Below are 27,876 nucleotides of genomic sequence, written 5' to 3' on the forward strand. Positions count from 1 at the left end.
ATTGATTTTTCGCAAAGAACCAACTTATGGTTTTGTTGGTTTTCTCTATTGTTCTCATATTCTCAATTTCATTTGTTTCTGCCCTAGTCTTCATTATTTCTTTCCTTCTGTTTGCCTTGGGGTTAGTTTTCTGATCTTTCTCTAGTTCTTCAAGATAAGAACCTCACTGTTCTTGAATGAGTAAAATTTAAAAATATTTTAGTACCACCAATGACATATTTTAGGTTAAGATTTCTGAATACAAAATTTTAAAATATTGATCTTAAATAGTAAAATTATTTAAATTCTCAGTTTTTTAACCTCCATTTTTCTTCAACTGAAATGTCAAGATTAGATGAATGATAGGATAATTCAAAGAGCTTAGCAGAAGGGGAGAGAATGTTAAGTTGTGATCTGGAAAATCCGCTGACCAGAGAGTACATGCACATTCCATTTGTGGTATTTTGAGACTGTGGTCTAATTTTGTAGACATATTTATAAAATCTTACTTGCGCTCCCTTTCAGTATTTAAGCCATATTGTATCCAAAAGGTGGGCAGTTGTAGTTTTGAGATGTCATTTATCAACAAATTTTTTGTGATATTTTCTTATTTCAAATTCAATTAAATGAAATGGAAGTTAGAACACTGAATTTTGTGATATATTTTATTCTTTTAATTCAGTCAGTGAAAATATATTATGGACTTATCGTTCAGTGTTACTTTTCTGATCCTCATTTTTGCTGCCCATTTATTTCACTTTTCATAAAGCACAAGTAATAACTATCTAGTCCATACATACATTTCAAGAATGCTGTGTCTAAGGACATAAAATGTAACTATCAGTGACGCCCTTTGAACTCTTCATAACACAGCTGATGCATAGACCACTATTTTGGGGCTCTTTTCCAGTAAATATTTTGGACACTTATCCTTAGAAGCAGTAGAAGAATGATTAGGTTCAATTTTATTGACTCTTTCATTTCAGTTACTATGCTTAGCAAGCAGAATGAAAAATTTCAATAGTAAGAATGTAAACATTTACTTAGTACTCTAAATTCTACATTGGAATGAACTGTCTTATAAAAAGAAGGCATTTATTGCCAGTTTCTCGCCTTTTACCCATACTACATACAAAATGTGTGCCCAGTTGTAGAAATTTTATGGGATTTCACATTTTTTTTTCTCTCTCTCTTAGTGATTGTAAAAACTTGAACCACAGATTGTGCTTATCCACATGATGAATACCTTATGGTCCTATCAAAATGGGAAAGAAAAGAATATTATAGTGATTTTAACTTAAAGCTAAATTTATTTATTTCATACAACTGTTCATTACTCTAAAATTATGGTCTTCCTATTTTTGGGATATTAAAATATCTTTTCCTTCATAAGTGATGAATCATGCCATACACTATCACTGGTGACGCTGTCCAATTTTATTTAGAAAATTTTACTACACAATAGACTCTAGAAGTTTTAGAACCTTCTATTCTATATGAGCGGCTCTATATCTCACCTAGGGGCACTACCACATGTCCTTCCCCTTTTATTTTGTATCTCCATATGGATCATTCAAAGCTAGCAATATACTGATAAAAAAACAGATGACATGAATACATAGGCTTTTAGTCTGGGCAGTCATTTTTTTTCTTTTTTTTTTTTTTTGTAGGTGATCTCATTAATGCCTTGGAATCATTTGGGAAATTGATTATATCATTACCTTTACAAGTACAAATTTCAAAGGGGAAATGGTTAACAGTACAATGGATTTTGCTTATAAATCATTGCAAAGAATTTTTACTTTCCAACTATGTTATCCTTTTGTTAAATTTCAAGCTTAGTATATATCCTTATATTCTTTAAAGGAATTCATATTATGGTAACATAAGAATGGACTCACTAAAAAATTTAAGCCTCCCTTTAATTTTTATTTAAGTGATCCCTTTAAAATCTTTTCTGGCTGGCCACGGTGGCTCAGCAGGCAAGAAGACCTGGGTTCGATTCCCGGTACCTACCCATGTAAAAAAATAAAAAATTTTAAAAATAAATAAATAAATAAAAATCTTTTCTGCTCTCATTAAAAACTGTTCTCATACTTATGCTTGGGAAAAGGAAACATTCTTTGTTTGCTATACTCTACAGCATTTTGCCTTTTCTATCGTTTGTACTTTATTTTCTCATTTTTCCACTTTTAAGAGGTAAATTTAAAAGAGAAGTTTAAAAAATTTTAAACAAATTTTAAAAAAGAGATCCTCTCACAAAGATGTAGAAATTTGGCTTTCATTTGGCTAGGCTCTGGTATATATTGGGGAACTAAAGTAGGCCTTGCAACTTCTGAAATTTCAGAAAGCGATTATATGCTTCCTGGTTTATCCAAGCTTTCACATTCGTCTTCTTGATACCTCTCCGGGCCTTTCACTATTTATTCATGTACATTCCTATTGCTATATCAAGGGCGATGGACAGACGAAACCAACCTGTTAATGTTTGCACATTGGTAGGGAGATACAATTTGTGACTGAGAAAAGGTGTATCAACTCTGGATTTAGATGATCTATTTTGTTCCTGGATCTTTACTTATTGGATAATTGAGATTATTCCTCATGATGGATGAAAAAGAAAGAAATATAAATGTTTGATTATTACTTGTTTTAAGAACTTTGTCTGCATTATCTAGCTTAATCCTCATGGCAACCCTATGGAGTAGATACCCATTCTTGGGCCTGAGCACTAGATACAAATATGCATGATACTACTTTTTGTCTTTGATATTTGCAGGCTTTTATACACTTTTGCATATTTTAAATTATATGACACTCAAACCTACCTTGTGAAATATCCAGGAATTTCATTACTGTACAATATTGTTTTAATAACTTTTTAATTACTATGGTCAATTCAGTTAGTTTTAAATTTGCCATATCAAAGCCATTTTTTCTGAATCAGTCATTTTAAAAATATCAGTATCTCATCTACTCTGTGCAAGGGAAACGAAAGATTATCATGAAAGGCCTATTGTAAAGAGTTTACACTGAGATACTTAGTGCGTGCTGGGTTCATAGTATACATCCAAGAATATTAGCTGTTGTTGATAATGATAAAATAATACTTGTTAGGAACCCTTTACATAATCTTTATAACCCTTTACATAATCTTTATAACCATCCCTTGAGAGGGCTCTTATTATAGGTAAACATATTAAGCTTTGACAAATAGAAGACTGTTTCAAATTCAATAAATGCTTATTGAATAGCACATTTTGCTGTTTGTTAAATAACATAGAGAATAAATAGGCTAGTAAGACAGTCCCTTTTCCATGGAGGAGCTAAGGTCATAAATGATAGTCAGGGTTAATATAATGATTATAATAAGAGAATTGCAAACAAAGAGCAATGAAGGTGCAAACAAATGGGGCCAAGACATGATGGTTGGTTGGATGAGAACTAGATGGGCCTTGGAAAGGGAGAGAACTTCATCAGTCAGAGAAGAGACAGTAGGGTGGTGTAGAATCAAATCAACAGGGACAGAGCCAGAGGGACAAAAGCACTGGGGCAGTAAGTAAGCAGTCCAGCTTAGCAGGAGTACCATAAGAATGTACTAAAAATAGAACATTTTTATTGAGCAGTATCAGTTCAAAGCAGTTTTCAGGGTTTATTTTAATTAATCTTCAGAATCCTTTGATATGGCTACTATAATGCCGTTCCTGTTTTGTAGACAAGAACACTGAGCACAGAGTGCCTGAACTACCCCCTTCCTCCTCCTGCGGTCGTCCGTTACAATGAATGGCTGGTAGGGGGCAGGCCTTGAATGCCTGCATTCAGACCCCAGAGCCTGCATTCTTAACAATATTCCATATACTGTCCCCCCTTCCCTTCCCCATAAGTGGGAGAAGAAACCTGGAAGATGGCCACAATAACTTTAGGCTTCAGTGGCCCATATTAAATGTAACATGAACATTAAATGTAACAAATGAAAATGGAGTAGTGTTTATAAATATTTAAAGTACAATTGCCGGTTTACAGAAGAGACCATCAGTTGTCCTGTTTATCTTAGGAAACATAGTTTCATATACGTGGAAGTGATTTTCCCAAATATCTCCTCTGCTTTTCTAGGTAGTCATTAAAATGTAACAAAATGAAATGTTTAATGTGTTCTCAGTTTTTTAAAAGTTACCTATCAAGTTACTGAATTAGAGTAAAGAGAAAGTAATTACATTTAACTAGGTCTGCAATTTAAAGAATAGATATAAGGAAAGAAGCAATGTTTATTTGATACTGAATAGTGTTCATTCTTTGATTACGGACTTGAATGAAATTCTCTGCCAACTTAGCCCATTGATTGCCCTGTTGCATTATTTTATCATGAGGATAAATGAGTTCAACCAGCCACTTTGTTCTTTGAGTCAGGCATCTAACTTTAAAAAATGACCCACAGGGAAAAGTCTTTCCAAGACTGGTTTTCCATGAATGAGGCTTTGACAGAACAATTGCCATTCCTGGAATTTTAATGTTCTCTGTAATTATGATATTAGATAGTGCAAACTTAAAATTCAGATGGCCACCAGATTTCTTCCAGACAACTCATGAACCTGTATGCATAGTATTTCAGGAAGGAAAAGTACACGATAGTCATCAGCTCCAGAAGAATAGCGGCATTGATAGCTGTGTCTAGTATTCACAAGTAATAATTACTCCACACTGGCCATCTATGTTCTCTTACCCAGCTGAGGCTGGATAACCTCTCATGGATGGATGTGAAGAGAATTTGCACTGAATGACCAATAGAGATTTTCCCAGTGATAAGATGCTGTGATTAACATGGCCAGTAACATTAGTATTCGGCAGACTTTGTGGCAGGACTGGGGTTTGAAGTGATGGAACAACAGCAAGATGACTGAGGTGCATGCAGCAAGGATTCCTTGGTTGATAATCCAAAAAATAGAGCCACTGACTGCAGATATTTCAGTGGTCTTTAATAAAAAGTTAATAGTTTCTTTCCTGTAAGACTTATCTTAAATAGGTAATATCTTCAAATAGTTTAAAAATCAAAACATTGGGTGCATGGGTAGTTTAGTGGTTAGAATGCCCGCCTTTCATGTGGGAGACCCGGGTTCGATTCCCGGACCATGCACTCCCCCCCCAAAAAAAATCAAAACATTATAACAGTGCTTACATTGACCGATCTTATTTCCAACCCATTTGTATCTATCTACCCCTCTCCTACTCTCCCAGTAGTTATCACTTTTATTAGTTTCCTGTATCTCCCTATTTTCTTTCTACAGATAGCACCAAATATGCAATATATAATTCTCTGGTCCTTCTTATGCATAGCATGCTATAGACCCTTGCTTTCTTCACTTAATAGAGGCATACCTCATTTTATTGCACTTCACTTTATTGAGCTTCACAGATATTACATTTTTTTTTACAAATTGAAGTTGTGTCAACCCTATGTTGAGCAAGTCTCTTGGTGCCATTTTCCAATAGCATGTGCTCACTTTGTGTCTCTGTGTCACTTTTAATTAAGGTATGTACATTTTTAAAGACATAATGCTATCACATACTTAGTAGATTATAGTGTAGGGTAATTATAATTTTAAATGCACTGGAAAACCAAAAATTTCATGTGACTTTGTTGCAATGTTTGCTTTATTACAATGGTCTGGAACTGAATCCACAGTATTTTCGAGATATGCCTGTAATATATTTTGGAGATCTTTCTATGTCAGTACTTAGAATGCTTTTCCAGTGTTATCATTGTATTACCCATTGTACCATAGTTTATTTAATCAGTTTCCCTATTGACGATTATTGGCAATAATTCCAATTTTTTTCAATTATAATGTTGCACTGAAGAATCTTTTCCTCTAAAATTGAAATTCATCTTAATGTCAAATCAAAATCAGGTACATTTATTATCAACTTATTACCCAATGTGAAGCTTTTTATTTTTGTGAGAAATTTTATACGTTGTTTCATAAGATTAGTGTGTGTGTGTGTGTGTGTGTGTGTGTGTATGTGTGTATGTAGCATGTCTCCTTTACATTATGCCAAAGATAAAAATAGATTAGAATATGTATGCATATATAAAAAATTAATTTTCAAACTACCTCTTTTCTTTTTTTTTTTACGACTTTCCCACCCAGAATACATAATTTTTTTAAGTAATTGGATTTTTGCAAATAATACACAATTAGGATAAATTTTCTAACTGCATTTTTGGCTCTTGACACTAAATTGTTGAAGTCTCTTTGCCATGCTTTTGGAGGACAGCATAGAGATTTATCTTCAGAGAGTAGTTACAGGAGTTCTGTATATTAAGAAAAGCCAAGTCAGTACTGTCATTGTGAGTCATAAAGATTTTGAAAACTGACAAGGTTTTCAGTTCTGTAATAGCAGAGTAGCTTGTTGCAAATCATCCTGCTCCCACTGAGAATAAATGAAAAAACTGGTCAGAATGTTTTTTGAAAATAAATTTTTTATTTAAAAATAAATCTCAACTTTGAGCATTTTCTGGGCAATAAAACATAAAGAAAAGATGGAAACCAGAAGATATCTCTAAAGTGTTAAAAAAAAAAAAAGATATAGAATAGCTCCCACAATGAATTCTATACCCAGAAAAAAAATTCTTCAACGAATGTAAGCAAAACTAATTGATAGTGAGAAAAAAGTGGAACAGTGGTTGCCTGAGGCTGTTAATGGATGCAGGGATGAATGGCAAAGGGGAATGAAGAAGCTTTTGAGGTGATGAAAATTTTCTATACTTTGATGCTGGTAGCAGTTTGTCAAAACTCATTAACTTGTCTGCCTGAAATGGATGCTGCTTGCTGTTCAAAATGTATGTCAATAAAGTTTTTATAGAAACTGTTCTAGCCAAGATTAAATAAGAGGGACTGGACTCACCCTCCCTCATGAAACAGCTAAGAAACTTGACGAAACAAATGAAAACATGTTTTTTTAAGACATTGGACATCAGACAATGAAGGAGAGTATTCTCTGAGAGAAGGGAGATGAATAAGAAGAGCCCTAAGATTGCATCAGCTTCCTGCCCAAAGACAATTTCCAGATTGCCGTGCAGGGCGAGGTGTGAAATCCCGGTGTCTCCCTGAGTTGAAAAGACTTGAGATGGGGTCCAGGGAAGCCAAGAAGGCTATAGAGATCTCAGAGCAGAGAATCAGAGAGGAAAGAATGCCCTATGGATGGGGTGGGATTGGGGTTGGTACAATTGGCAATGCTTGGAGCCATCTTAGGTTGTCACAAGGTGGGAATCCAGTGGGTAAAAGACAAGGATGATGCTCAACATCCTACAACACACAGGACAGCCCTGCACCACAAAGAAGTATTTGGCTGAAAAGTTCAGCATTGCCAAGATTGAGAAACTCTCATCTGAATTAATTGTTGAGGATCTCTACATGTTATAAGCCCAGGGATTCTCCTGTGAATAAAATGCATGTACTTCAATGTGTGGACATTTTAATATTAATATTGGGCATTTTCCTACTTGTAATTGAGTTCCAGATTGGTTAAATGTAGAATAGGCACTACACAGAGACACAGATCTTTCTGGTATACTGTAATCATATTTCATGAAACAAATAGATATAGATAAAACCTCACATTTTAATTATGCATCAAGTTATACCAATTCAGAAGGCAGTCAAGAAATGCTTTTATGCCTTTTAAAGAAAAATTCAAAATTAAGAAAGTTAGATATTCAAATCTAGGAAAATACCAGTCTCAATGTAAAGGCATTTAGTTGTTTTTTAAAATTTTTTAAAATGTTTTTTGTTGTTAAATATAACATATATACAAAGAAAAGAAAGAAAAAGTAATGATTTTCAGAGTACACTTCAACAGATAGATACAGAACAGATTTCAGAGTTTGTTATAGATTACCGTTCCACTATTTCAGATCTTTCCTTCTAGCTGCTCCAAAACACTAGAGGTTAGAAGACATTTTTTTTCTTTTTTTTTTTACGAAAAATGACATATATAGAAAAGCAATAAATTTCAAAGCACAGCACAATTCATTGTAGAACAGAATCCAGAATTAGGTATGGGTTACAATCCCACCATTTTAGGTTTTTACTTCTAGCTGCTCTAAAGAACTGAAGACTAAAAAATATCAATATAATGATTCAAAACTCATACTCATTTGTTAAACTCTACCTTCTCTCTATAAATCCACCATCACCTTTGATCTTTCTCTTATTCTTTAGTGGTATTTGGGCTGGGCTCTTGCCCATTCTGACTTTTTCATGTTAGAAGGTGCTGTTGATAAAATGGGATAGGGAGATGGAACTAGTTGATGTTCTAGAAGGGCTGGCCCCTCTGCATTTCAGGGCTTATCAGGTCCAGGGACCCATCTGGAGGTTGTAGGTTTCTGAAAAGTTACCCTAGTACATGGACCTTTGTAGAATCTTATATAATGCCCTAGGTATTCTTTAGGATTGGCAGGAATGGTTTGGGTGGGGTTTGGCAAGTTATAGTAGGTAGCAGTGTCTGACTGAAACTTGCACAAGAGCGACCTCCAGAGTAGCCTCTCGACTCTACTTGAACTCTCTCAGCCACTGATACCTTATTTGTTACGCTTCTTTCCCCTGCTCTTGGTCAGGATGGCATTGTTGTTCCCATGGAGCTAGGGTCAGGCTCATCCCTGGGGGTCATTTCCCATGCCAGGGAGACTTTCACTCCTGGATGTCATGTCCCACGTAGGGGGAGGGCAATGGTTTCACTTGCAGATTTGGACTTAGAGAGACCAAAGCCACATCCGAGCAACAAAAGAGGACCTCTGGAGGTGACTCATGTGCATACCTATAGGTAGGATAAGCTTCTCTCTACATACATAAACTTTATAAGAGCAAGCCTCAAGATAAAGGAGTTGGCCTGTTGATTTGGGTGTCCCTAATGTTTGACACAGTACCTGGGTTTCCCCAATAAGTTAAACTATTAAAGTTTAATAGTTCTGTACTTTTTCTCCCATTGCTCAAGGGACTTTGCCAATACTTTTTGATTGTCTACTTAATATACTCTGGGGATGTAAAAGTAGGGATTTTATAAATCTAAAATTCTGTAGAAATAAATATAAATGGTTACCATTATTGTGTCTTTAAGCTAAGTTTTTTTGTAATGTTGATGTGTGATGTGCCAGTTTGAAAGGATGTAAGTACCCTAGAGAAGCCATATTTTAATTGTAATCCCATCTTGCAAACTCAGCCATTTCTTCTAATCCCTATCCAGCATCATATGTTTGAAACTGTAGTTAGATCATCTCCCTGGAGATGTGATTTAATCAAGAGTGATTGTTAAACTGGATTAGGTGGAGGCATGTCTCCACCCACTTGGGTGTGTCTTGATTAGTTTCTATAAAAGAGTCCTATAAGAGAGGAATATTTTGGAGAATGAGAGAGATTCAGAGAGAGCAGAGAATGCTGCAGTACTACGAAGCAAAGTCTACCAGCCAGCGACCTTTGGAAATGAAGAAGGAAAACGCTTCCCGGGGAGCTTCATGAAACAGGAACCCAGGAGAGAAAGCTAGCAGATGATACCGTGTTCACCATGTGCCCTTCCAGCTGAGAGAGAAGCCCCGACCGTGTTCACCATGTGACTGCTCACTTGAAAGAGAAACCCTGAACTTCATTAGCCTTCTTGAACAAAGGTATCTTTCCCTGGATGCCTTAGATTGGACATTTCTATAGACTTGTTTTAATTGGGACATTTTCTCAGCCTTAGAGCTGTAAACTAGCAACTTATTAAATTCCCCTTTTAAAAAGCCATTCCATTCCTGGTGTATTGCATTCTGGCAGCTAGCAAAGTAGAACATGTGACACAAAAGAATATCCAAAAATACCTTTGGACAAGTCATGCTTTTAAGTTGTTTCTACTACATAAAGCATGATTTGAGGATTAACCATTACCATTTTCTGAAATCAGTAGCATAAAAGTTTTGTACTCCATCTTGTATATCATAGAATTTCAAAATATGTGTATTTTTTAAGTCTATTTGCATTTTCAAGTATGTGGATGTGCACATCCATTTATATTAGGTCTAATCCCTTTATTTGCATATTAAGTATTTTAGATGTAGAGGGATTTGAAATACCATGCAACTATGGTATCAGAACTGGGACTCTGGATTCTTCTCGTTTCTAGTTCATTTCTCTGTTCTGTATAAAATTATAATTTGTCCAATTAAATAAGGTAAAGAAAAAGTAGAAATAAATTTCCTGCTAGTTTCATTGCTCTCTAGCATCCAAAGCAAATGTGGCTATTGAGCACTTGAAATGTAGCTAGTCTGAATTGAGATGTGCTGTAAGTGAAAGATGCACCACAGTTTTGGAGGACTTAGTATGAAAAAAAAATGTAAGCCATCCCATTAAAAAGTTTTATATTGAGTACAGGTTTGAAATATTTTTTATATTTATTGAGCTAAATAAAAATCAAATATATCTCAATTTGTGGCTTTCGTTACTTTCTTATTGGACAGTTTTGCTGTAAAAATTTGATCAAAATTTTTTTATGTTCTGGAGTTTTTGAGGGATTTTGATTTGTACATGATAACCTAATTCCTAGTCCCCTCAAGATTGGATTTCTGCTTATTGGACGGTTAAACTAACTTTGCAGGAGAAGGTATTTGGAAGTATTATTTATCTTATCTCTATTGTGATTCTTTTCATAGCTTAGTTTTGATAAGACTGTCTTATGGGAGCAGGGTGGGTAGAGGGGTATTCTGTTCCCTTTAGATGTGATAGTTTGGATTTTTCCAGTGAATATAGTTAAGACTATTGAGAAACAAAAGCAATTATTTAACAACACATGCAGGTATGCTTCTTTACTGAAATCTGTGTTGGAAGTTGGCAGACAGGGGAGTTGTGTTATTTCAGCCCTATAATGAAGACTAAGAACTATCGAAACTATGTATTGTTTTCCATCCCCCTTACTCCCACCAATCTCATCTCCCCATATTTATTCTCTGAAAGTGAAGTTGTAGGGGATACATGTGTTTGTTTCTACATTACCCGAGATGAGAGAGCAAATTATTTTCCCCTGGATTCCCTAAAGAATTTGATGAGGCACAGTCAGATTGGTAGAGAGAGGCCACTTGTGGTCTCTTTGGCGTGAGCCTCCAGATTACAGGATGGAGTCTTTATTAGGTGGCATGTCTGAGAAACACTGTCTGGTAGTCGCAAGTAGAATTTGAACAGTCTAACCAAAGAAGCCTCTTCAGATTTTTCTTTTAACAGCTGTAATGAATATTGGCTATTTTAAATTTCTGGATAGAATAAGATAATATAAAAGAATATAACAACTGAGGTTTTCTTGTGGTTTCTGGTTCTTCAAATCTGTTTCTTTTGGTAAAGGACTGACTTTTATCATCTCTCTTTCCCAGAACCTCAGGGCTGTATAAGTTAGATTGCAGTATTTGTTTCTTTGATTCTGTGTTAAAGTGCCTGCCTTATGAAAGGAGAGCAATTTTAGGTACTGTTTGTTCCCAGCCATGGGAGCCCACATCACTTTGGGTGGGAGTTGAAAGACATTTTGCTTTGTTGAGATTCAAGACCTTCATCTTAAATACAGCCTTTGTCCTGTGGACTGATCATCATCATTTTTTTGTAATACAGACATTTGTTGCTTGTCTAAGCTCTGCCATCAGTGCTCCATAAGAACAAGTTATAAACACACATGAAATTATAGTAACACTTTTAGATGACCCAGAGATTATCCAAAGAAAAACCCTAAACTGTGGATAACCCCAGTCCGTTCTCAGTATGGATTTTGGTGCCCTTATAACACTATTTTGAACATCACACACAAATATGTTTGTAGTTCTCAAAGAAAAGAAAAAGTTGTTCAAAAGAGGACATAATCCCAAACAACAGTTTTAACTTCATTTACATTTGCTCTTTTTCTTGAAATGCTCCTTATCACATTTCTATAACTCCTCCTTAGCAACTTCTCATATTCTGGCAGGGAACATGGTTGCTAACTAAAGATTCTAAGAGCCTAAGTTCAGAGAATGCCACCTACCTTGATTTAATTGGAGAAGCAGCCAAGGATACAGTCACATTGTCACCTTAGAGGATAGAGCAGGCGACATCTGGCACAGTGTCAAACCAGAGGAAATTTGACATTCTAACAAATTTCCTAATCCTCTTAAAAGAGCATTCCTTTCTGAACCAGCAAGGCAAGCTCGTCCTCCTAACAGCAGGTGGAGTTCACTAGTATATTAGAAATCAGTCAAAAGAAGGGGGCATTGTCTCATTGTGCTTGGACTCTGCTTCTCTAGTGGGTTTTGTGAAATCCTGTTACTTACCTTTCCTCCCCAGTGAACTCTCTTCTTTATATAAATGAATCCCTTTGAATGTTGCACAGTGAAATCTTAGGCTTTTATCTAAGAAGTTTTAAAAGAGCCTTCTGCACGTCCAATTTCACTGTGATACTTTCTGTTGTACAGGGTGACTTTTGTTTTACATTGTTGCCTGTGAAAGCTGGTCTGGGAGCACAAAGCTCCTTCCTCTCTCCAGATTGCTTTATCCCTTTGATGGCTCTCCCTAAAGAGAGAGAGTAGATTAACTTTTCAGGAAAGAATAAGATATCTGATTGTCACTTCTGGGATCTAGCTACATTAAGGACTTCTTTTCTAATAGACATAGAAACTCTCGCTACTTTTTCTTTGTTGAGGCTGATAGGGTACTTGGCTCAATTTTAAAGCCAAGATGAAATCTCTACCTGTGGGAGTTTCCCTCAAAGCATTAACCACATTCAGGTATTAAGCAAGCCAATGAAAAAGAGGTTAAATGTTAACAGTGTGACATAGGTTTTACCCTGTTTTGTTATGTTGTATTTTTCCTTAGTGTGGTATGCAAAAATGAAGTAATTCCCAAATGTGTTCTTGTTAATAATTAAAATGAAGTAGAAACAATGTAATGTTGTGTGCTATTTTAAAAAATATCCAAGTAGAAGTGTGTCTACGATTTGCATCTGCCAGACTTGGAATTTCACCTTCTACTCTCAGGTTTAGGTGAGGTCGATTCTAAGCTATTATAGGAGAACTCTTCTGGAGCTGTCAGGTCTCTGGGTCATCTAAAGGCTGTTGAGCTTTCCTGTCAACTAGACAGGCTGTAGTGGAGGAAGGTAAGGCAAGCAAGGGTCTCTTCCTTTTGATACAATTTCTGTGTTATCACTAATCTGAAGCATTTCATTTGGAAAGCTGAGAAAGGTAGTTCAGATTCAGAGTTCTTTATGTAAAATGGAAGGAGCCGATATGTTTCTGAATTCAGAAATTTTTGGATTTTAGAAAAGTAATATAGCATCTGTACCATATAGTAATATTCACAGTGGGGTCTGCAGCAGGTATCAAACACGTTAATATTTGTGCAACAAAAAAATATGAATATTCACATGAAGAGGAATGAATAAAAAGTATTAATGTGTTCCTCATATCAGGTCTTGCTGCCAAATGTGTTTTCTTAACTTTTGGTTTACACTTGAGAAATTCATAATTGCAAGTAATGGGTTATGGACATGTATTACAGTAACAGAAATATAGCAAGACAAGCCTTTTTTGAGTGCTGGTGGTGTTTGATAGAGTCAAATCATGGAACTGACAATCTGTGATCTTCTGTCTCTCCCTACTGGGCTAATTACTTTCTTTTCCATGCTCTGGCCTTCACTGCTTATCTGTCAAACTGGGGTAATATCTGCCTTATGGGCTATTGTGAGGATAAGGGGCTAATGTGTGTTAGACACTGAATAGAGCAATTGGCATGTAATAGGAACTCAATGAATGTTAGCTATTAAGATTCTGCCTCTTTACTTCCCCCTTTCCTTTCTATAGTATAACATATATACAAAGCAGAGAAATAAAAAGCAATAGTTTTCAAAGCACTCTTCAACAAGTAGTTACAGGATAGATCCCAGAGTTTGTCTTGGGCTACCATATGATCCTCTCATATTTTTCCTTCTAGCTGCTCCACAATATAGGAGGTTTGAGGGCTTAATTTTTTTTTTTATCATCACAATCAACTTTTTTTCCTTCTTTTTTTGTGGAAAATAACATATATACAAAAAAGTTGTAAATTTCAAAGCGCAGCACCACAATCAGTTGTAGAACATATTTCAGAGTTTGACATCAGTTACAATTTCACAATTTTAGGTTTTTGCTTATAGCTGCTCTAAAATACTGGAGACTAAAAGATATCGATGTAATGATTCAGCATTCATATTCATTTATTAGATCCTGTCTTCTCTATGTAACTCTACCATCACCTTTGATCTTTCCAACCCTCTCTTTACGGGTGTTTGGGCTGTGGCTATTCTAAATTTTTGATATTGAAAAGGTCTATCACTAATATGGGGTAGGGAAATGAAACTATCTGATGTTCTAGAGAGGCTGGGCTAGGTTTCAGGACTTATCTGGACTGGGGACCCATCTGGAGGTTGTAAGTTTCTGAAGAGTTACTCTTGTGCATGGAACCTTTGTGGAATCTTATAAATTGCCCTAGGTATTCTTTAGGATTGGCTGGAATGGTCCTGATTGGGAGTTGGCAGGTTACGATAGATAGCAAGGTCTACCTGAAACTTGCATAAAAGCAATCTCCAGAGTAGTCTCTTGACTCTATTTGAACTCTTTCTGCTCTGATACTTTATTAATTAACTTCTTTCTGCCCATTTGGTCAGGATGTAATTGTTGATCCCGTGGTGCCAGGGAGCACTAGAGACAGATAGGAAAAGACAGGAGAGAGAGGTGTGGAGAAGAGTATAGAAATGAAGACTATCAATAAAGGTGAAAAGAAGAAAAATTAGATATGACATGTAAAATCCAAAAGGCAAAATGGCAGAAGAAAGTACTGCCCTTATAGTAATAACACTAAATGTTAATGGATTAAACTCCCCAGTCAAAAGACAGACTGGCAGAATGGATTAAAAAACATCTATATGGTGTCTAAAGGAGACACCTTTTAGATCCAAGGATAAACAGGTTGAAAGTGAAAGGTTGGGAAAAGATATTTCATACAAACAACAATCAGAAAAGAGCAGGAGTAGCTTTTCTAATATCCAGCAAATTAGACTTCAAATGTAAAACCATTAAAAGAGACAAAGAAGAACACTGTTCTTCACTGTATTAATGAAGAGAACAATTCAACAAGAAGACATAACAATCATAAATATTTATGCACCAAGCCATAGTGCTCCAAAATACATGAGGCAAACACTGAGAGCACTGAAAAAAGAAATAGACAAATCTACCATAATAATTGGAGACTTCAATTCCCTACTCTCAACAATGGACAGAACATCTAGACAGAGGATCAATAAAGAAACAGATAATTTGAATAATACAATAAATGAACAAGACTTAACATACATTTATAGAACATTACACCCCACAACAGCAGGGTACACCTTTTTCTCAAGTGCTCATGGATCATTCTCAAGCATAGACCATATGCCGAGTGACAAAAGAAGTCTTAATAAATTTAAAAAGATTAAAATCATACAAAACATTTTCTCAGATCATAAAGAAATGAAGTTGATAATCAGAAATATGCAAAGAGCCAGAAATTTCACAAATATATGGTGGCCCAACAGCACACTTAAACAACCAGAGGGTCAAGGAAGAAATTACAAGAGAAATCAGTAAATATCTCGAGGACACAACATATCAAAATTTATGAGATGCAGCAAAGGCAGTGCTAAGAGGGAAATTTATGGCCCTAAATGCCTATATCAAAAAAGAAGAAAGAGCAAAAATCGAGGAATTAACTGTTCACTTGGAAGAACTAGAGAAAAAGCAGAAAACTAACCCCAAAGCAAGCAAAAGGAAAGAAATAACAACATGAAATGAGGACATGAAAATACTTGGGAAAATCAAGACCAAGTTGGTTTTATGAGAAAATCAATAAGATTGATGGACCCTTAACGAGGTTGGCAAAAAAGAAGAAGAGAGAGAATACAAATATAATCAGAAATGGAAGAGGAGACATAACCACTGACCCTACAGAAATAAAGGAAGTAATGAGAAGATACTATGAAAAACTTTATGCCAATAAACTAGGCAACGTAGATGAGATGGACAACTTCCTAGAAAAGCATGAACAACCAACATTGAATTGAGAAGAAATAGAAGATCTCAACAAACCAATCACAAGTAAAGAAATTGAATTAGTCATTGAGAAGCTCCCAAAAAAGAAAAGCCCAGTAGCAGGTGGCTTCACATGTGAATTCTACCAAACATTCAAGAAAGAATTAGTACCAATCCTGCTCAAACTCTTCAAAAAGTTGAAGAGGAGGGAAGGCTACCTTACTCATTCTATGAAGTCGATATCACCTTCATACCAAAGCCAAACAAAGATTGCTACAAGGAGGGAAAACTACAGACCAATCTCTCTAATGAATATAGATGCAAAAATCCTCAACAAAATTCTTGCAAATTGAATCTAGCAGCACAGTAATAGGATTATACACCATGATCAAGTAGGATTCATCCCCGGTATGCAAGGATGGTTCAACATAAGATCATCAATTAATGTAATACACCATATCAACAGATCAAAGCAGAAAAAACACATGATCGTCTTGCTTGATGCAGAAAATGCAGTTGACAAAATTCAGTATCCTTTCCTGTTGAAAAAACTTAAAGGATAGGAATGGAAGGGAACTTCCTCAACATGATAAAGGGAGTGTATGAAAAACTTACAGCTAGCATCATCCTCAATGGGGAAAAACTGAAAACTTTCCCCCTAAGATCAGGAACAAGATAAGGATGTCCACTATCATTACTGTTATTCAACATTGTGTTTGAAGTTCTAGCCAGAGCAATTAGACAAGAAAAAGAAATGCAAGACATCAAAATTGGAAAGGAAAAAGTAAAACCCTCACTGTTTGCAGATGATATTATACTATATGTTGAAAACCCTGAAAAATCTGAAGCAAAACTACTAGAGCTAATAAAAGAGTGCAGCAATATGGCAGGTTACAGGATCAATACCCAGAAATCTGTAGTGTTTCTATACACTAGTAATGAACAGTCTGAGGGGGAAAATCAAGAAAAAAATTTCATTAACTGCAACCAAATCAATAAAATATTTAGGACTAAGTTTAAGAATACAAAAGATCTATACAAAGAAAACTACAAGAAACTGTTAAAAGAAATCACAGAAGACCTAAATAGATGGAAGGGCATACTGTGTTCATGGATTGGAAAACTAAATATAGTTAAGATGTCAGTCTTACCTAAATTTAGTTATAGAGTCAATGCAATACCAATTAAAATCCCAACAACTTACTTTTCAGAAATAGAAAAACCAATAACCAAATTTATCTGGAAGGACAGGGTGCCCCAAATAGCTAAAAATATCCTGAGAAAGAAAAACGAAGTCGGAGGTCTCACACTACCTGATTTTAAGGCATATTATAAAGCTACAGTGGTCAAAACAACATGGTACTGGCATAACAATAGATATTCTGGCCAATGGAATCAAATAGAGTGTTCAGATATAGACCATCTCATCTATGGATAATTGATCTTTGATAAGGCAGTCAAGCCAACTCACCTGGGACAGAACAGTCTCTTCAATAAATGGTGCTTGGAGAACTGGATATCCATATACAAAAGAATGAAAGAGGGTCCCTGTCTCACACCCTATACAAAAATTAACCCAAAATGGATCTAAGACCTAAACATTAGCTCTAAGACCATAAAACTTGTAGAAGAAAATGTAGGGAAATATCTTATATGTTTTATAATAGGAGGTGGTTTCCTACATCTTACACCCAAAGCACGAGCTTTGAAGAAAGAAATAGATAAATGGGAACTCCTTAAAATTAAACACTTTTGTGCATCAGTGAACTTTGTCAAGAAAATAAAAAGACAACCTACACAATGGAAGACAATATTTGGAAATGATATGTTAGATAAGGGTCTAGTATCCAAAATATATAAAGAGATTGTTCAACTCAACAACAAAGAGAAACAACTGAATTACAAAATGGGCAAAAGACATAAACACATTTCTCAGAAGAGGAAATACAAATGGCTAAAAGGCACATGAAAAAATGGTCGGCTTCCCTGGCTATTAGGGAAATGCAAATCAAAACCACAATGAGATATCATCTCACATCCACCAGAATGGCCATTATCAATAAAACAGAAAACAACAAGTGCTGGAGAAGATGTGGAGAAAGAGGCACACTTACTTGCTGCTGATGGGAATGTAAAATGGTACAACCATTGTGGAAGGCAGGCAGTTCCTCAGGACGTTAAGTATAGAATTGCCATATGATTTGGCAATACCATTGCTAGGTATCTACTCAGGGGACATGAGGGCAAGGACACAAATGAACATTTGCACACCAATGTTTTTAGCAGCATTATTTACAATTGCCAAGAGATGGAAACAGCCCACATGTCCATCATTTGATGAGTGGCCAAACAAGCTGTGGTATATACATATGATGGAATATTATGCAGCTGTAAGACAGAATAAAGTTTTGAAGAATGTAACAACATGGACGGACCTTGAGGACATTATACTGAGTGAGATTAGCTGGAAATAAAAGGACAGATACTGTATGGGCTCACTGATACCAACTAACATAAATGAGTGAACTTGGAGAATTTCAGTTAAGAACAGAGGCCATCAGGAGATAGAAATAGGGTAGATATTGGGTAATTGGAGTTGAAGGGATACAGATTGTGCAACAGGACTGATTGTAAAAATTCAGAAATGGATAGCACAATACTACCTAATTGAAGCACAATAATGTTAGTATACTCAATGAAGCAGAATGTGAGAATGATAGAGGAAGAAGGGCTGGGGCACAAATGAAACCAGAGGAAAGATAGAGGATTGATTTGAACAGTGAATAAAAAAGTATTTTGCAAAGTCCTTTTGGGGGAACAGCAAGAAACAGGGAAAGTTCAGCTTCTCCATTTGGAGAACTCCTGATTTTCTCGCAAGCAATGGGGACAACCAAATTAATAGGCTGAGCTCTCAATCTTGGGGTTTGTTCATATGAAACTTATCCCCACAAAGGACAGAATAAGTCTACTTAAAATTAGGCCAAAGACTCACCCCCAGAGAACCTCTATTGTTGCTCAGATGTGGCCCCTCTCTCTCTCTCTCTCTCTCTCTCTCTCTCTCTCTCTCTCTCTCTCTCTCTCTCTCTCTCTCAGCCAACACTGCAAGCTAACTCACTGCCCTCCCCCTCTCTGTGTGGGACATGACTCCCAGGTGTATAAACCTCCCTGGCAGTGTGGAACAGAACTCCTAGAATGAGCTGAGACTTAGTGTCAAAGGATGAAGAAAACTCCTCAACCCAAAGGGGGAAGAGAGAAATGAGACAAAATAAAGCATCAGTGGCTGAGGATTTCAAACAGAGTTGAGAGGTTATCCTAGAGGTTATTCTTATGCATTTTGTAGATATCCCTGTTTGGGTTAAGGTATATTAGAGAGGCTAGAGGGAAGTACCTAAAACAGTAGAGCTGTGTTCCAGTAGCCATGTTTCTTGAAGATGAATGTATAAAGATACTGTTTCTCAATGTGACTATGTAGTGTGAAAACCTTGTATCTAATGCTCCTTTTATCTATGATATTGACAGATGAGTAAAAAATATGGATTAAAAATAAATAAATAGGGGAAACAAATGTTAAAATAAATTGAGTGGTTTGAAATACCACTAAGGGGTATAGAAAAAAATTAGGGGAACAAAGGTTAAAATATATTGGGTAGATGAAAATACTAGTGGTCAATGAGAAGGAGGGGTAAAGGGCATGGTATGTATGAGTTTTTCCTTTTTTCTTTTTATCTCTTTTCTGGAGTGATACAAATGTTCTAAAAAATGATCATGGTGATGAATATACAACTATGTGATGATATTGTGATACATTGATTATATACCACGCACTGAACATTTGTATGTTAAGAATATTCATGTATGTATGTTGTTTTGGTTTGATAATTTAAAAAATAATAATAATAAAAATAAAACTTGGTAGCCTAAAACAGCCATAAAAATGAAGAAAAAAAGATTTGTAATTTGATATATTGAAGAAATGGTATTGGGAGGCAAGTATTTTCTAATCCACACACACACACACAAAATGCAAGGATATTAATGGGCATTTTAGTGCAAAACAATTTCTTTTAAAGTGTCTTTGGTAAAACGGGCCCCTTTTTTAATTCTTAAAGGCCTCCCTTTTTTATAAACATATTTTTTTAATTGTGAAATATATGTACAAAAGCAAAAAATTTCAAAGTAGAATGTAGCAAGTAGTTATAAAATAGATTTCAGAGTTTGGTATGGGTTACAGTTCCACAATTTTAGGTTTTTCCTTCTAGGTGCCCCATGACACTGGAGACTAAAGGAAATATCAACATCATGATTCACCATTCATACTCATTTGTTAACTCCTGTCTTCTCTGTTATAATTCCTTCTTCTCTTTTGATCCTTCTCCCAATGTTTAAGGGTATTTGGGCTGTGCCCATTCTAACTTTTTCATGTTGGAAAGGGGTATTGGTAATATGGGACATATCATGGTTGTACATTTCTGGAAAGTAATCATAGTGCATGAAACTTTTGTAGACTGACACATAGGGTCCTAGATGTTCTTTAGGGTTGACAAGAATGGTTTTGGTTGAGATTTACAAACCATGGTAAATAGCAATATCTAGCTGAAAGTTGTGTAAGAGTAGTCTCCAGAATGGCCTCTTGACCCTGCTTCAACTCTTTCAACTACTAATACCTTATTTTGTTACATTTCTTGCCCCCCCCTCCCTGATCAAAAATATATTGTCAGTCCCACGGTGCCAGGGCCAGGCTCGTCCCTGGGTTCATATCCCACGTTACCAGGGAAACTTTTAACCCTGGATGTCGTGTAACACATATACGGAGCGTAATGATTTTACTTGAAGATTTGAGCTTAGAGAGAGAGAGAAGAGAGGCCTTCTTTTTTAAAATGGGGAGATCACTGGGAAAGAATAGTGTTGTTTTCAGGCAGTTTTGTATAGTTGCACTTTGTACTTTGTAATCTGTTAATGCAAATTCCCTAAAGTATCAGCATCTGAATATTCTAATGATCTTGACATACAAAAAATTTTATTTTTCTGGTCTTTTCTTTTAATTCATAAAGATTATAGATGCTTGCCCCACTATATTTTGGGGAACAGAGACTGAAGAATTAAGAAGATTTCAAGGGATAGTAGCAAATAGTTAGCTATCTGCTGGGCACATGCCCTACGGGACTTACTAGCATTTAAGTGGATCTGCCCTTTACTCATATACGTCCTTCTGCTTGTCTTCACAGCTGAACTATCAGCAGAAAGTAGGCATCATGTACTGTAAAGCTGGGCAGAGCACTGAAGAAGAGATGTACAACAATGAATCAGCAGGCCCAGCCTTTGAGGAATTCCTTCAGCTGTTGGGAGAACGCGTTCGGCTCAAAGGATTTGAGAAGTATCGTGCACAGCTTGATACCAAAAGTAAGAAATACTTATCCTCCTATTATACTTATTTTCCTCCTGCTGTGTTGTGCATTTGTTCAGTTACCTATAAAACAGCATTGCCATTTATTGTAGAAAACTGCTGGTGGTCGGGGAGAGGAAACTAGAGAGAATGGGCACAAGAACAACTGGAGACCATCATCAAAGTATCTAGGACTGGGTTTTTAAAAGTAGCTTTAGTAGAGGAATGTGTGGCGTAGATCCATAGAGGCAAATTGAGCAATAGTGATGATGGTACATAATTTTCATTATATTTAGCTGAAGAGTGGGGTGATTAAAAACTCCACCGAAATTTGTAACCACATGATTGTAAGCTCTAGAAATTTGGGCTTTTACTAGTTTATTTCATAATCCTTATGCCTATCTATGTAGTGAGCCTTTGTATGGTTTTCTTACTCATTTACGTATTCTTAGAATTATCACTGTTCTCTATTATTATTGACTATAGCCTACCTTAATCCCTAAGAAATTAGGCTTTATAGTTCTGATGTTAGTTCAGCTTCTAAAATGTGCTAATTAAAAGCATAATGAACTAAATTGTTTAGGTATGAAGTATGAACATATAGGGGTGTCTGCTCCCATTCTCCAAGTTGTTAATAAAATAATCGAGTGTTGAAGCATCTGTTTTGGTTAGAGTATATTGACTTCTGCTATGAGTCTTTGTGGAGGCAGTTTTAAATTTTATCTCAAAATCTAGCCATAGACACCTGTGACCTGTTTTTCTTTGAGAAGGTCTTTGGATTAGCACATCTGTATTACTGTCTGTAGTAATCTCTCTGATTTTCTGTACAGGAAATTAAATAAGGAGTTGAGTCATGAAAACAGAAAAGCATTCATAAACTTCACTGCAGGGAAGAATTTCCTGTTGCTATGGTTTTACTGTTGCCAGCTTGGAAACGACATGCAAGAGAGACTATTAAAACCCATAAATAGCCTAGCCTCTGAAATATTATTTTAGCGTTCTATATTTTGCTTGCAACAGAATAAAATGTTGTCTCTGTATACCCTTAAATTCTCTTTTTTACCCAGATATTCTGATATTCATCATGTACAATCCATTCTTCTTGTCCCAATTTGTCATATTATATAGATTGTCATTATTACAAAGGGCTTTTGAAAGGTTCTGGGAAAACAATGTAATAAGCATACTGATTGTATAAGTTGATGGTTAGATTGGAAATTGATAAGATTGCACATTGTTTGTGTATTTACACATTCCCCACCACCTCTTAATTAATGAAGGGCAATGCGACTAATGTATAGGAGGGAAGCAGCGTGGCTCATAAAGGAAAGCAGTAGAATAAGCAAAATAAGCACTTTTTAAACATTTTGCCCCAATATTCCTAACAACTGTGAGGAGAAGAGGGGGATGAGCCTGAATTAGCAGACTCACTATCTGTACTGTTTTATGTTCTGAATGCAGTACATTCAGCAGAGAAACAGGTGCTCCCTTTTCATTGAATCCCACTCCTTTATGCCTTTTGAAATCTTCCAAGGCATGTCTCCTGAGAAGGATTCACAGTTTCCTTTTTTGTCCTTTCAAAGTATCAAGTTTCCTAAAGTGAACAAAAAGTAAAAAATTTCTCTATTCTAAAGACCCAAAAACGGCAGTATATAAAACTATCTTAACTCTAAACTGATAGGGGCAAAAGGTAGAGGGGGTTATTAGCCTCATTTAAACAGGTATTAAACAATGACAGGCTCCAGAAATAAGCAACAGCCAATCACTTCACATCCCTAGCTGCCCTTATTGACCTTGACACCCACAGAGAACTTTGCTCTGTGTACTGTGAGATAATCTCACCACATTTCATTGAACTTTATTTTGCATCAAGAAATTTTTTTTTCAGTATAATCTTTAAAAAGAGGAAATACCTTCCAGAACAAATGCTACCAAAAGATCATTCCTTCTTCATGTGACCCTGTAAATGTCAATTTCCCTAGTAGTTTTTCTTTGTCTGGCTTTTGGAAATCTCACTCTATGTGTGTGCTTAGCTTAGTATTCAGCCCATTCAGTACTCAAGGGGACCTCCATGCAAATTTCTGGACCTCTACAACCATGGATTTGTAGTGTTCGTCAAATTAAAATATTATATGCCACTCTTTCTTTTTTTTTTCCTGACCCCTCCTTTCTGAGTCTCAAATTACATATTTGTTAGATCACTCACTAGTGTTCCACAGATTAATGAGGCTCCATTTACTTTTTGTGTTTTTTTTTTCAACGTTTATTCTCTCTGTGCTTCAGTTTGGATAATTCCTATTATCATGATGTCAGGTTCTATCTTGTGAGGCCATTTTTAATTTCTTTTGCAGATACAGTCATTTTCAAGGCCAGAGTTGCATTAGGTTCTCTTTTTTTATGTCTTTCATTCTCTCTTCTTTAAATTGATGTTTTCCTTTAAATCTTCAAGTATATTTATAGTAGCCATTTTAAACTCTTCATCTGCTAATCTGTCATTTTTGGGTCTCCTGCTTCTGGGTTACATTTTACTGCTTCTTCATATCTGTGGTTATTTTTAATTGAATATTGGACATTGTGAGTGTTGCATTGTCTAGTATCTGAAATTTGTATTCTTCCTTAAAAAGTGTTTTGTTTTGACAGGGGCAGTTAAGTACTTACAAAACAGCTTGATCTTAATAAGTCTTGTTTCTAAGCTTTATTGAGGCATACCTAAAGTAGCCTTTGTTCTCTAGATAATTTAGTCTTATAATTAACTCATGACTTTTCTTGTGTCTAAATTTCTACATTGCAACAAGGTCACTTTACTCTGACTGGTCAGAACTTGACTGTTTCCCAGCCCTGTGTGAGCTGTGGGAATTGTATGGTTTATAATCCTTCTTAATTGTTCTTTCACTAATAGTTTTTCTTTGCCTGGCTTTTAGAAATCTCACCTTGTGTGTTTTTAGCTTAGTATTCAGCCCAATACTCAAGGGGGATCTCCATGCAGATTTCTGACCTCTTTTTGCTCTGTAGTTTCCTCTTCTTTATTGCTGTACCCAGAAATATTAGCCACCCCAACCTTCCTAAACTCCAGTCTGTCTTGGCAAGACCATCCTGCGTGGCCAGCTCCCTCCTTCCTATATCATTGTCCAAAAAATGACTCTAGGCAGAAAGCCAGGATGATTGTAGGGCTTACCTTGTTTGAGTCCTTTTTTTCAGGGATCATTATGCTTTGCTGTTTATTGTCCAGTGTCTGAAAATGGTTGTTTGAGTTATTTTGGTAGTTTTCTAGTTATTTACACTAGCAAGTCCTATTAAAAGTACTCTGTTATTGCTAGAAACAGAATCCCCAGCCACTTTTCTTTCATGTCTCCTCATTTAATCCCCACAAACTAGGCTACTTATCAATTATCCCCATTTTACCTAATTGGCTTGTTTAGATTAATTAATATGCCCAAGGTTACGCTGTTAGTAAGTGTTAGGAAGATAAAACAGATCCCAGTGGTCTGGTTAATGAAGTATTCAAGAAAGAATAAATGTAGAATTAACCACTGTGAAGCCCAGAGCCCCACCTTTGGGCCATGTCTTCCCCTTTCTCAAGCCCTTATGGGATAAAAATACCCAAACCATTTCTTGAGACATGTCATGTATTGTCATTATAATCAGTTTCTTAATTATTTTCTTCAAGGAAAGAGTGGTTCAGGGAAGGAAGGATTGATGAAACTATTGAAACCATGTCTCCTTTTTTCCCAGTTTACTGTAGAAAGCCTATTTTCCCATCTCAGAAATAAGGACTTGTATCAAACAAACATACTACAAATATGTCATGCGTTAGAACAATTCCATAATGAAAAAATTTTCAGTAGTGATTTTTTCTCTGTTTCCTTATTTGGGTGATACAGCCTCTAGATAATTACCGTCTCTTCACACTACAGTAAATGCAAAACCAAAGCTGTCCCCCAGCAGTTTGTCATTTGGAAGCTGGAGACCACATTCATGTTAAGCTGTGCTCATAGATTATTATTTGGGAAATTTTTTTTTTCCTGGCTAAGGTTTGTCTGTCAAGTCAGCACAGAGGAGACTTAGAAGCTCTTTAAAGCATTCCTTTAAAGCTCTGCCTTCATTAATTGGCCCTAGTATGTGACTGTTCATTGTTTCCCCCTATGTTTCATCACCGCTATAAAAGCAATTGAGATTCACAGTCTTAGAAGAGAAGTAGGACTTTCCATACAGCGATTAATATCTTTACAGGAATATTTTAACTTTGATTTGGAAAGGGAAGAAGCTAGCATTGCATTGATGCTTTAGACAGGCAAAGAGCTATTTGGATTTCTAGAAACTGTTGAATGAAGAAAAGGATTCTATTTTTACTTTCTTAACTTTGAACTGTGTTATAGTTTTAAGGATTTTCCTGTGAGTGTTCCTGAGAAGTATTGGCAAAGAAATTTAAAAATATGAAAGGCCCTATTTTAAAATATAAAAGGCCCTATGTAAGGAAACTCTATAGTTTTCATGGCAGCTACCTCTTCTTGACCCTGACCTCACAAAAGTTAAGTAACCCATCTCCTAAATGGCTAAAATTACATGGAAAAAAATATGTAAATATGATATATGCCAAAGCAGGCAGAATTCTTGACTTAAATAACTATTGTTCACCAAATATTTAATTTGTTAGTGGGTGAAATAATATCATAAAGGCAGAAGTGTTCCTCATCTTGAATACATATCAGCGTTTCACACATGAATACTTGTGCCCAGCTATGCGCCTGAGCGTTGGCTTTTGCATTCCCAGACCTGAGCCAAAGTTGTATAGAATCTTTCTATATCTGACTCCACTATCAGCAGCTTAAGTGGGTGGTTCCCAGCAGCCAGCTGAGTATTATATAGGTTTTTCAAACTATATAAAAATCAGCAGGCAGAGTTCTCGCCTGCCATGCCAGAGACACAGGTTCGATTCCCGGTGCCTGCCCATTCAGGAAAAAAAAAAAAAAAAAACAGACCCGCAATGTATTTGTGATTTTGCCTTGCATTTGATGTGTTCTACAATGGTAAGGACATTAATAAACTGAGCTTAAGCTTTCTTCATTCTCCTTATGTTCATGAATATTTAAAATTAGCAGCTTTCCAAAAATCAAATTGTGTAGGCTTGTTTTCCTTCATCTAGCTTTTCACACATCCTTTAGTGACCAAGAAATAGCTAAAAGTCTAATTACTTTTTCTTTTTTTTATGTGGTAAAATTCATATAATGTAAAATCTACCATTTTAACCATTTTAAAGTGTGCAATTCAGTGACATGTAGTACATTCATAATGTGTAGCCATCACCACTGTCTAGTCCCAGAACATTTTCATTACCTGAAAATTAAACCCAACTAAATACTCAGTCTCCATTTTCCCCTTCTTTCCAGCTCCTGCCTTTTGTCTCTATGGTTTTGCCTATTTTGGATAGTTCATATAAATGGAATAATATGTAGCCTTCTGTGTCTGGTATCTTTCACATAGCATTATGTTTTCAGGATTCATCCCGTTTTTAGCATGTCTTAGCACTTCATTCCTTTTTATAGTTGAACAGTACTCCTTTCTATGAATATGTCACATCTTGTTTATCCATTCATCAGTTGATGAACATTGGGTTGTTTTCACCTTTTGGCTATTGTGAATAATGCTGCTATGAACATTCCTCTACAAGTTCTTATTTGAACACATGTTTTCAGTTCTTTTTGGAGTATATACCTAAATGTAGAATTGTGGGTGGGTCATATGGTAACTTTAAGTTATTGAAGAACCACCAAGCTGTTTTCCATAGTGGCTATATACCCTTTTACTACCCCCTACCCCCACATTTGTTAGATCACTCACTAGTGTTCCACAGATGAATGAGACTCCATTTACTTTTTTTTTTTAATTATTATTATAAAAATACTCTCGAATACTTTTTTTATTATTATTATTAGAACCATCCTGGTGGGTGAAGTGGTATCTCCTGGTTTTGATTAGAGCCATCCTGGTGGGTGGAGTGGTATCTCCTGGTTTTGATTTTCCTTGATGACTAATGATGTTCAGCATCTTGTCATGTGCTTATTGTCAATTTGGAAAAATGTCTTTTCCAGTCCTTTGCCCATTTTTGTACAAGTCTAATTACCTTCTCCTGATTCAAATTCACACACATAGCACCTTGATCATTCAAACTTCAGCCCACCTAAAAGCAAAGGAGTTAAGCCAGAAGAGAAGTAAAGACTGATTATGACCATGACCATATCTAAAACTGCTTTTACAAACTTAACTGGTTCAAACCATCTTCAAATAGAAGTGGTTAATATAGCTTATCTTTTACATATACTTTTTCAAAGCAGCTAAAAAGAGTATTCTTATTCCCCAGTTATTCAGTACCTTCTTATTAACATCTGCTTTGAGTATCAGAAATTCTACTTAGTACTTGTTTTATTAGTCG

The 27,876-nt window shown here is 35.8% G+C and overlaps 1 protein-coding gene and 1 non-coding gene across 18 annotated transcripts in view; both read left to right on the forward strand.

Moving 5' to 3' along the window:
* SIPA1L1 (signal induced proliferation associated 1 like 1) overlaps positions 1 to 27,876 on the forward strand; it is a 417,008-nt gene that overhangs the window by 301,075 nt on the left and 88,057 nt on the right. For all 17 annotated transcript variants that reach the window (XM_077122897.1, XM_077122901.1, XM_077122902.1 and 14 more), the window contains one exon: positions 21,289 to 21,463. In XM_077122897.1, coding sequence (XP_076979012.1) covers positions 21,289 to 21,463 — 175 coding nt within the window. The remainder of the gene's footprint in view (positions 1 to 21,288; positions 21,464 to 27,876) is intronic.
* Positions 5,039 to 5,110, forward strand: TRNAE-UUC (transfer RNA glutamic acid (anticodon UUC)). The gene has a single exon. It is a non-coding gene; the product is annotated as a tRNA-Glu (tRNA).

Source organism: Tamandua tetradactyla, chromosome 12, assembly GCF_023851605.1.
Source record: "Tamandua tetradactyla isolate mTamTet1 chromosome 12, mTamTet1.pri, whole genome shotgun sequence".
Lineage (NCBI taxonomy): Eukaryota > Metazoa > Chordata > Mammalia > Pilosa > Myrmecophagidae > Tamandua > Tamandua tetradactyla.